Genomic DNA, 12,219 nt, shown 5'->3' on the forward strand with positions numbered 1-12,219 from the left:
TCCTGAGGCTCAATATACAAACACTTGATCTTATGCCAAACAGGAAACGGTCAATAATTGAAAGGAGAAGATACACGTGCTTCACTCATGACCACATCAAGAGGAAACGCAGGCCTGTCCATGTCCAATCCAGGAGAGACTTTGGTCAAACATTTGGTCGAAAAGTAGGATTAAAAGGCAATAGACTTTATTGCCTTTAATCCGTGTGCTCCAGTGTTCTACTTTGGACCAAATCTCTGAAGTCTCTCGTGAATTAAATGTTCAATACAAATAAATGTTCATATGCCAGATGGGAAACGTCCATTGCACACAAACAGCCAGAGTATCTCTTCCAACAGAGGCCTTCTGCTTCATATTTGTAACACAGGTACACACATACCAAGTGCAAGTATGAGTACTCCCTTTAAAGTACTCACTGATACCGAGTACCGATATGAGTACTTGACATGATACTGAACATTTCTGACAGCTACTTTATTCTTTAGGAAATGGGGGAGGGGGGGGGGGGTCTACAGACACAAGTCATCTGACCAAGTACCAACCTCCAACTTTATTTTCTAATTTAACCGATAGATAAGCCTTCCATTATTATTAGATAGCATTGTGCTAGTTAGTATTACTCAGTTCTTAGTATCTATGACATAAATTACTAGAGCACTTTCTCCTAGTTTGTAAAAGTAAATGTTATAACATGTCTGACGTGGAATAATTTGACCAGATATTATTCACGGAGGTGGACCACAGAGTCTTTGATGAACTCATTCAGCGCCAACCACGTAATAATACGTGTTTGCTCGCCAGCGGTTGAGTGCCAATCGCGTAATAATACGTTTTCGATTTTTAATGTTCTATACAGTCTCACGGACCTCTGTGTATCACTGGGACTCACTCTGAGACATCGAGATTGCAATGCCGGCCGAATCCTGCTATGTGGCAGTATTGCCTACCCTTTGAAACCTTATTTCACACTGTGTGTTACATTTTATATGGTCCGGGCGGAGAATTTGGACCCGGGCAAGTGAAATGCTTCATTCGAGCAACTTGGAACGCGTCCAGCACACTTGATGCATAGTTTGTCCCATTTCATGTCAGGGACCCGATGGCCATCAATACTGGAAATCGCGATCAGACAATTGGAATATTCATTTTGGAATACCTCCTAGCAAAGGTAAGGACTATATGACGTCAATCCTACTTTGATCCTACAATGATTTCACATCGATCGCAACGATCATATGTCACGTACTCCAAAACGTATGCCGATCAGAGAATCACAAAACGACCCCCCCCCCCTTTGATGCCTTCATGATGAAACATAATACCTATTATATACCTTTGATTTGGAAATAGTGTTGTGTCCAGGCGAGCAACGCAAACGACTTTCGCAAAATGCACATAGCGCTCCATAACTCAGCTTCCAGGAATTAGCCCGGATCACTCTGAAACTATACAATATTCACCACGGGATAACACGCAAACGTATACATGAAAAAAAACGTGGCACAGAGAGAAGACAGCTGAGGGAAAGAAGCTGTTCCTGAGTCTGCTTGACTTGGAGCAGAGGTTCCTGTAGCGTCTCCCGAAGAGGTGGGGGGAAAACAGTCCATTATTGGGATGAGAGGTGTCCTTGAAAACGCTGCGTGCCATGTTGCAACATGTTGTAACACGGAGAGACCTACGTTACAGCAATGGACCATAGCCTAGATCTCTGTAGAATGGCGAGCTAACAAAGTATTTATACGTACATAATATGAATTATATTTATAATGTACAGAGATATCTGGAATTATATATGTGATGTACAGAGATATCTGCATAGTGACGTATACTTATGAAAAGGCTGTGTGTACACGTTGAAGGTTACGTGTAGCGAGAGAGCGAGAGATGTAGTGTGTTTGTGCATGTGTTTTTTGTGTGCTAGAGAGAGTCTGTCATGTCTAATGAATGTCTCACCTTATCTGCGGTTATCTCAGGAGGCGATTCTTCAATCCCAAGCTCCCTGCGCTGCTCTGCTCTCACCTCAGCATAACTGGACAGCAAAGAGGAGGAATAAAACACAAGCATACATTAAAGGCCGACTATTGTCTTTGTTTAGAATAGTGATTTATCGGAGAGAAATTGTTGGGATTTTTTCATTCTGAAATGTAAATCTTATGTATAGCCTTTGATATGAGAACCGACAGCGTATGAGAGCAATATGTGGGTTTTGCATGATTCTTGTGGCTGTAAAAGATTTGTTTACATTCGTAATATTGGATACAAAATTCACCTGTATTTTGAGTTATGGCAGCAAAGAACATTCTAATAAAAAGCTTGTTTTCCATCTACATGTCCAACTCTTCACAAACGCAGCATACAGTGTCAATATACCAAAAAAATTACAAATTTAATAAAATCCAGATTGTAGCTTCAAGTCCCGATCACAGTAAAGTTAAAACAATAGTGTGAAAATTGTGATGGGTCACGTGTAACCTACAAGAATATCTGTGTATATAGCCTACACCGGTACTTAACTATGAATGACAATATCATAGGTAAATTTTATACCTGACGACAGTGTGTGTGCAGACAATGAACTCAGGTCTGGAGTTCCACTGGTGATAGGTGATGTAGTAGTGGGTCTGAAGCCAAATCCACTGCTGCCCTTTGGTGAGGAATCTATAGTAGCATGACTTTCCCTTCCCATACTGCATTACTACAGGAGAGAGAGAGAGAGAGAGAGAGAGAGAGAGAGAGAGAGAGAGAGAGAGAGAGAGAGAGAGAGAGAGAAATCCAGTTATATTCACAGTTTAGGGCACAAGGGAAACTCAAGAAGTAGTTGATGAAGACATTAAAAGAGGAATGTCACCCATTTTAAGAATTCACATACTTCCTGTGCCCCAGGACAGTTCAGTCAGTATTTATGAACATGTACCCACTCTCTCCTAAAGCTAGAAATCAGAGAGAGAACCGGCAAACCTGTGATGTAACTGGAATGTAGAATCTGGAGCTGCTCCATAGACAATGAATGGGGCTCTGACTTTGTGAGACCATAAAATATTTGTGTGAGCTCTTACACCCAAATGAGGTTTTAATGCTGATTCAGACCTTCTAGCCATGCTAGAACATAAACCTAACTTGGGTGTAAGAGCTCACACAAAAATGTTATGGTCTCACAAGGTCAGAGCCCCATTCATTGTCCATGGAGCAGCTCCAGACTTTACATCCCAGTTACATCACCAATTGGAGGGTTCTCTCTCTATATCTAGATTTAGGAGAGATTGGCGTGTGTTCACAAATACTGACTGAATTGTCCTGGGGCACAGGGAGAACATAAGATAAACACAAGATTATTATTTTTAAACATTTTAGTAAGTAATAGGGCTGTACTGAATATAATTATTTTGGTTTCTCGCATTTGAATGTTCTGTTGAGGTTTTCGAATGCGGGTGTTCAAGTGTTTGCTGTGACGTCATCATTACGGAGTAAGGTTACACAGGCTATCTATGTTCAATTATATTATCTAGCATAATTATCTATCAATTAGATCATGATGGATTCAGTCGGAGCCTGTCTATTTGCTTTGTCTAATTGCAGTATGTTTGTTTTGTTTAGGTGTGTTATTTATTGTTTTTTAACGTGTTTTGTGTTTGTATGGTGTTGAGTGTGAATGTACTTTTGTATTGTCACCATGTAAGTTATTGGATCCCAGGAAGAATAGCTGCTGTTATGCAAAAGCTAATAGGGATCTTAATACAAGAAAAAAAGAAAGGTGTGTGAGATGGGTGACGTTCCTCTTTAAGTGGATAAGAGATGTAACCACACTCACAGTGTTCATGGCACTTGGCCAGCGTCTCCAAGTCATCTACATGGTAGTAGTCGTACCCCGACGTGCCCAGTACCTCAAACGGAAGGTAACCTATGATGGGCGGAGCTCTGGATGAAAAACAAACAACGCCTGTGGTTAGATTAATTGTTTCAATGTGATTCTTATCATTCTATCATTCATTCATTCATGCATTCCCTTCTGGACAGTCCCAATGTTGATTCAGGAACAGTCTCAGTTGAATGGAGTTTTGCCATACTTGTATTTGTTGCAGCGATTCCAAATGTTTAGGTGTAGGTAGTTCATTTGAATGTATTTTTTAACATTTAAAATCACGCCACAGAATACAACCTGTGTAATCTTAAACAATAGGCCAGCTAGATGAGTGCAACCACCATAGGATTCAAAAAAGGTTTGCATTTCAATCTGACATTTATTTTAAAACATCTCTTGAAATATGCGTCTATACTAGCAAAAAAAACATTGAACCGAGACCATACCTGGGTCCACTTCCTGATTTCCCCCTAGAATTATATTCTAGATTTCCGCAGTCCATTGTCGAGCTTGTGCTGTGAACAGAATTCTAAATAGTATGGATGCAATCCTGTCACAATGTGCAGATGGAAGAGCAGGGGAAAGTAATGCGGATACAGACAGTATACGTTTATTGACATTTATCGGGTCAAGTGTGGACACAGCGATGCAATCTCACAACGTCAGATATTTGTCATCAGATCTCTAAAGATACATTGAAATGGCAAGCCGATAGCTAACAATAGCCAATAACAACAGGAGCTACCATATTGTCGACGACACTAGTGATTAGGGAAACTTCTGCAAAGTCTCTCCTGCAGAGTACAGCTAAAGGGCACGGCTCATCCTGTGTGTTTGACATGTTGACATTTAGATGCTAAATATAATAGAGTCCCTCAATGCAGCAGTAGGAAAGAACCGAGTGTTCTTGTGTTGTTCCCAAAGGGTTGGAGGCTGCCACCTCTAAGGAGCAAACAGCCCCACTGCACTGGCTTAAAGAGAAGACGGACAGCACAGCTGAACACCAGATCCTCTCACAAGGACTCCAAGTCCAGCTTAACAGTCAGTCTGAACACACCAAGGGAAAGAAAAACTGGCCGTTCACAGATAAACTCCAACTGTATAGGGCCATATATTTGGAATCATGGAATCTGGCTTTAAAAATGGAATTTGGACATAAACGTGGAATGCCAATGCATTTTCTGAGCTTTTTGGAAACTGTTTTTTTTGGGGTAATTAAAAAGGGCCACGTTGCCTATTTTCAACCTTAACTCTTTGAGCGCCACCCTCTTTCCCCATCTGTACTGCCTGGTGCCAGCTTTTTTTGACAAGTTTCACGATATTTCACGATCTTTGCGGAGCTATTGTATATTCTATATTATAGCTATGGAGACAATAATATGGCTCATTTGACAGACACTATTTCTAGTCCAATGTGTAAAAAATAGTTTGTTTCTACATACCTTCGTTCGTTCACAATTCCAAGCTAAACATTGCCTTGTTTCACTAAAATCCAGGCTGGTTTTCTAGATTGTGAGATAAAGTGTGTTTTGTGCAGCGTATGCGCAAATTTTGAGGCTGCTCGCTTGAAACCTATATTATTGCCAGGTCAAAGGTAAACACATGACCTTGTTTCTTCACAAAGCCGGGGGGGGGGGGGGGGGGGGGGGTCGTATATCTGACGCTGCGATCATATAAACACATGTTTTATGATGGAGTTTCGGTAAAGTACACGTAAAATAGACGTTACCTTTGGTTTACTCCATTTCTCATTTTGAGTCCAAAAGTGTCTTGAATCAGAACAGGATAAATACATATAACGTTAGGTAGCCCTCATCCGTCTTCTTCATCTGCTCAGGCCAGACTATAGACGGAGCTGAATAGGTTTCCTCATCGGTCGGTTTGATTATAGTTGTTTTACGTTTCACCAGTAGTGCTTAGTCCAACAAACGCACCTTATCGTCCATAATCATCATCCATATAATCCATTTAGTCTTTTTCATAATATCCAATAGTTCACTCGCCATTGCATTGCAGCCAGGTTACTATTGTGTGCTCGGGGCTCGGGCCAGACTATACCACGGAGCCGAATAGGTTTCCTCATCGGTCGGTTTGATTAGTTGTTTTACGTTTTACCAGTAGTGCTTAGTCCAACAAACGCATCTTATCGTCCATAATCATCATCCATATAATCCATTGTCTTTTTCATAATATCCAATAGTTTGCTCTAGGCCAGGGGTGGCCAACCAGTCAGAGACTAAGAGCCACAAAAATTACTGTGGTACCACAAAGAGCCACACCATATACCAGCGTTTCTCAACTTTTTTTTCAGTCACGGCACCCTTCATGTGTTTATAGGTCTCACCCTCTGGCCTCTGAAATGTCTTTTTTATTTGGGCCTCACAGGGTTAAAAGTACCCTGTGAGACCCACGGTTGCAAAATTACAAAATCACTTTTAGCCATTTAAAAAAAGAATGTTTATTTAAAAAATGTTAAAGGGGAACTATTTTACTGTTTCTTTCACTATTTGGGCACTTTTACACAATTCCTGTGAGTCTATGGAACACCTAGGTTTATAAAAAGAAAAAGAAAAAAATGCATTGTTTTATATTTCTAATCAAGTACTCAAAAACCCCATTTTTCTACCTCAAGATCTTAAGCCGTTTTGAGGCTGGGCTCCAACCACTGTGTGGCCTGGTGCCAACTGCCACATCAACTGCCACATTATTATGCAGCTGAGAAAACTCTGACATCACAGATATGCACATTTTCAGATGACTCAGTTCAGTGAGGGTGAATATTGTGAGAGAATTGGAAGAATGCGCCAATATGAGAATTAGAGACATAGATCCTATTAATATAAGTCCACATAGCTAAGAAACAATGGTAAACACTGAAAAAGGCCATTTATAAGATAGTTCCCATTTAAGCACATGTATAGTCAATTGGTCCTGTTGTTCAGCCTCACAATGCTATTTGATAGTAAATGTGTTTATATGTCCCACCCTCTGGCCTCTGAAGTTGCTAATGTCTTTTTAATTTGGGCCTCACAGGGTTAACCTCTTAAGCCCGAGATATACAGTAAAAGTGTATATTTTCAGCATTACGTTTGTTTACCAATTATTTTAACTGTTATTAGTGAAATATAAGATTATAGAAATCTCAGGGCATTGAGTCGGAAACCGGCGCATATTGACAGGAGGAAGTGGCACATCCAGATTCAGATACCAAGAACATGCAAATTGCAAATTTAAAAATGTTTTTTAAATGTTTATTCTACGTCCTTATGGAATGAGTGACAAAAAGAATGATTTTTTTTTCTTTTTCTTTTTTCTTTTTAAGGCCAACCTCCACGTTGTATTTTTGTTCAATAAACAATGTGGACTAGGCCAACGGTGACTTTCATGAAGAAGGGAAAAAAAAGTATTGAAATTGACCCAGTTTTAGCGTTTTTATCAAACATTTTGTCTGCCCAACACAATCACCACACACGTGGATATTTTAATCAATGGTTCATAACGTGCGTGTGTAATCGAAATTATCTCGTCACAACAGGTGCAGGGCACCAGGGGGCTCACCAGGGGGCGCTGAGAGTCACACACAGCTAGTGGCAGGCACTGCAGGCAGAGAGCCTTGCTACCATAGATATATGCTTGCTACTACTAGCCGAATGAAAATGTATCTGTTTCACCTAACACTATTGCTCCGTGATTATAGCCATCCATCTCTAAAGCTAACCACTATTTGTAAAAGCCACAACCACGTTACCATATTTGTAATAATGTAAATCATTGTGTCGTTGTACACATATTGTGTTTATAACGTTAGTAGCTAACATAGCTTAGCTTGGTAGCTATTGTGCTAACAACATATCCCGACATCCGGCTCGCTGGCTCGTTCTCTCCTCTCTGTACACCCCGTCCCCACGGGTACCCTGCCGGGGGGCCCATGGACGCGACAACGGCGGCAGCCGTAGGGTGCTCGAGCCCGTAAAGGCTAGTGGTACACGATAGCTATGAGCTAACTAACGCTACAGGCTCAAACACCCTACGGCCGCCGCTGTTGTCGCGTCCACAAGCTCCTCCGCAGGACACCCGCGAGGACGGGGGCACACAAAGAGGAGAGAACCACCCGCAGGGACGGCGGGCTATAGGCTAACGTCAGTGTAGTGGTCCCGACTGTAGCAGGGACGGCGGAGCTATAGGCTAACTGTGATGCACCGAGTGGGCCACCATTGATCTAGTACTATGACCCGGACGGACATAAGGCATACGTTTCCTGAAGTGACGTCACGGCCGTGCTAGCGTCTGATAAGCTTTTAGATTCGGCCATTAATATGCACCTGTAGTGACGTCGGCGTTTGATAAGCTTTTTTGATTCGCGCGTGCATGTTATTCGTGCATGGACCTTTTTAACTCTTTCGGAGTGGCATTTCCGGTGTCAAATGGAAAAAAATAAATAATGAAATTATATACCAATGATGTAAACTACCCATAATTGATCAGTAGGGTTTAACCTGGATGTTGGGCTTTAATGGATTGAAGAGCCGCACATTGACGGGCAAAGAGCCGCATGCGGCTCGCGAGCCGCAGGTTGGCCACCCCTGTTCTAGGCGATCACCATTGTCGAACATGTCCTTCTCACTGCTGCTCGCAAAGAGTGCCTAGTTGTTTGGGGGCTGGCACTAATAACACACTACCGGTAATAGCTGGCCCATGTTCATAAGGTAGGCAATACTGCCACCTGGCGGATTTCGATCGTCATTGCAATTCCAACGTTGTGCCAGAGAGCTCCGGCTGGATGTTTAGAACGGGATCAAAGGGAAAAGATCAAAGGATCCAAAAACGAGTTTACTCGTTATTGGCACTCAACGCTTGGCGACGAAACACGAGTATACTCGTTATTGGCGCCCAATGAGTTAATCTTATTTAGGTTCTGTTGTGAGGAGGACATGTGATAATCGGGACACAGAGATCTGGACTCCTCAACACCGGTTCGGGCCCGGGTCAAGGTAACAATGGCTCTGTTATGGTGATAGGGACACCATACAGTTGCCAGTGCCGTCCTTTGGGTGAGATGTTAGTCCTGACTGAATTTGGTTGCTCAAGAACCAGACGTTCCCAGACGTTCCCAGACGTTCCTGCCCAAATTCCCAATCAGGCCTCCGACATCAAGGCCACCTAATCATCCCTCCCCCCTGGTAATTGGCTGATATCAATCCCTGTCTCCTTTCAGCCATTGTGTAGTGTGATTTGTGCCTGGTGCACTGGCAGCCATTGAGCCTGTATAGGCCAAGGTTGGGTGCTACACAGTGGTGGTGAAGGAGGCAATTTCCACCCTACATTGTAAAAAGCGGTCTGTCCTCCACTGGATGATGTTGTGACGAATTTCTCGAGGGCCAATTGCAGTCAAGCCCTCGAGTTTGATAAGGTTTGTTTCCGATTATAACAAGTCCTGCTCGCAACAGAACGATAGGATTAAGGTTGAAAATAGGCGATGTGGCCCTTTAATACTAAATGTTGAAAAAGGTTAAAAAAAACTAGAATAGACTACAAAGTGTAGACCAAAGCAGAGAAGTCTCTGATTTCATGTCCTCTAAAACAGTGGTTCCCAAAGTCGGGGTCGCGACCCAAAGGTGGGCCGCGAGCAGCCACGGGAGGGCCGCGAGATGATTTAAAAAAAATATATATATATATTATTATTATTATTATTATTTTTATTTATTTTTTGTCGGGCCACTGAACTTAGAAGCAGGCCAGGACAGTGTTTCTAGTTGTATTCTAAAATTCTATTCTATTGTATTCTAAAATGTGACTACCGTAATTCCTCTAATAGTAACCCCGGCTTGTATTTGTTTCAACTGTAGCGGGTACCAGGCTTGTATTAGGAGGAGGCCTGTATAAGAGGGAGGCCTATATTTCAAATTTTCAAACGGATCATAATGAATAAATCAACATTTTGTGTCAGTTTGAACCCAGTAAAATGTACTGGGTTCATTTATTGAAACCAAGTACTGTATGAAATAGTAAACAGTGCAATTACAGGTGGTCACTGGTCATTTCAACGTTTTCAAAGTGAAATCAAGTAACTAGCTCAGTATGCAGCTCAGTATATTAGTAACCCGGCTTGTATTAGGAGGCCGGCTTATAATTGCTTAGCTCAAGAGCGCACCCGGCCATTAATAGAGACCCGGCTTGTATTTGAGACCCGGTTACTATTAGAGGAATTACGGTATATGGTTTTATATTAACTTAATAAATAAACAAAAATGAAAAATCTACTTATTTCAACAAACATTTCAAACTAAATAACAGATTATGCACATAAAACGCTGAAAACAACCGAAGCAACAATAGTATTTTAATGAGGCTATTATTATTATCATTATTATTTTGCAACAAGTTAGCCCTCTCATAAATAGCACATATAAATGAATAACTAACTTGAACTAACTTAATAGGATTGAAGTGATATTTGGCTTAAAAAATCGGTCGCCTGAAAAAAAAAAAAAAAAAAAAAAAAAAAAGCCTGACGATGTGCATTGGGCCGCGGCTCTCTGACGCCTTATTTTCTGGGTCCCGGCCTGAAAAGTTTGGGAACTCCTGCTCTAAAAGACACAACAGATGTCACGAGGCCTTTACATACCTGTGGTCCAAGAAGAGAAACTTCCATTCTAAACTGTGTCTGGAGGTGAACTCTTCATTGGGTTCTTCTACAGTGCACATCTCCTGTGGGGAGGAGTTGGTAAACATGAAGTCATCTATACATCTATAGAGAGCCGCAAGTCTCTCCACTGCAAAACAAGCTGAACGAAAGCCTCGTCACAAATACACATAAACTGCCTTATTGGCACAATCTTGTTGTAACTAAGAGATTTGTTGAAAAAGAATAATCGTTTATGTGCGCTATTGCATGTACTTATTTGTGTTTCATTACACATATACAGTATGTACAGTACATACTTACCAACTGTTTCGCCTGTTTTATAGCAACACTACTATCACCGACATACAAGAAGGGAGATCCCCCCTTGAACGGCCCTTCTAAGGTTTCTCCCCTTCACATTGCCTGTGGTGCTTTTTTCCTATTGCTAGGTTTTTGTGAGTTGTTCCCTACCTTCGCGTGGGGCATGTCTGGGAGTGCTGCATTCATTTATTTATTTTACATCTTATTTTGGATTTCATGGTGTTTTTGTTTTGTTCTTGATTTATTGTGATGTTTCTTCTTGACTTGTTTAAAGTGTGTTGTCGGGCCTTACAAATACATTTGATTTGAATTGATTTGATTTTATTCGATTTGATTTTGTCAACAAAGAAAATACATTATGGAATAACATCCCTCCGGTACAGGACACCATGCCTCAACAAGACAAGAAGTTTTGAAAATGTGAAAAATACTGTCATAGAATAGTCATTGCAGCTTTAAAGTGCCAATCTCGAAGATCTCCATTTTACAGTCTCATCAGAAAGCATGAGTACTAATCAACCACAGGAAAAAAGGTACATAATGTATGTTACGTTATAGCAATAAGTAACATGTTTACATGTTGTATAAGTAATATAATGACGTTTTGTATCTGCAAAAGTTCAAAACAAACGCAGCGAACTGGAGTCCAACCAACAATCATTGTTGTTGCAGGTGAGTGCTCTCACCACTACACTAAGCCACCCACCCACCCTGATACACACTCAGCAATACTATGATTATGTATTATATGGACTTATTTGTAATACATACACATTGTACATTTTGTATACAATATATAAATACATTACTTATGGCTATAACAGAATGTACATTATGTACCTTTTCCCTGTGGTCGATTAGTAGTTTGTTTACATATTTTCAAGATATTTTCCCGGGAATTTCGCCACACCCAGTTCATAATACTTGGTAATGCTGCAATGGCAAGGGCTTTCATCAGTGGGCCATAGGCTCATTCACCACTGTGTTATGTCATTTGGCGATAGATAGTGACTTAACAGGCATTTATTTAAATGGAGATAGTCAAGATTGGCACTTTAGGGACCATACCAGTCTTTACTTTTTGCCATTACAGGAGATTTGTGTGTTTGTAGATGTATACGGTGTGCGTTTTATCCAATATCAGCTTTCCTTATTAAATGCCATTCAAACTGCCATTGATGTTTAAAAAGGGGTGGAAAATACTCCATGAGACTTGAAAGGTATGGCATAATAAGTAAACTCCGCCTTCGGAAACCCACTTTCTCATTTTATTTTCGCTGCATTCTACTAGAAGCGCCGTACGACAAACTTCCACATTCAGTTGGGTCCGCTTGTTATTAACTCCCGGGTGCTGCACATTTGAATATCTTAATACAGTAACATTAGTGAAAATAAATGACAGTGATTTTCACAC

The 12,219-nt window shown here is 41.0% G+C and overlaps 1 protein-coding gene across 1 annotated transcript in view; it reads right to left on the reverse strand.

The window, feature by feature from the left end:
* Positions 1-12,219, reverse strand: part of clocka (clock circadian regulator a) — a 29,043-nt gene that overhangs the window by 11,415 nt on the left and 5,409 nt on the right. The window contains exons 8-11 of the mRNA XM_084336580.1: positions 10,485-10,567; positions 3,809-3,915; positions 2,548-2,695; positions 1,954-2,029 (exon numbers count right to left, since the gene is read on the reverse strand). Coding sequence (XP_084192706.1) covers positions 1,954-2,029; positions 2,548-2,695; positions 3,809-3,915; positions 10,485-10,567 — 414 coding nt within the window. The remainder of the gene's footprint in view (positions 1-1,953; positions 2,030-2,547; positions 2,696-3,808; positions 3,916-10,484; positions 10,568-12,219) is intronic.

This window comes from Notolepis coatsorum, assembly GCF_963971535.1.
Source record: "Notolepis coatsorum genome assembly, chromosome: 2".
Taxonomy (NCBI): Eukaryota; Metazoa; Chordata; class Actinopteri; order Aulopiformes; family Paralepididae; genus Notolepis; species Notolepis coatsorum.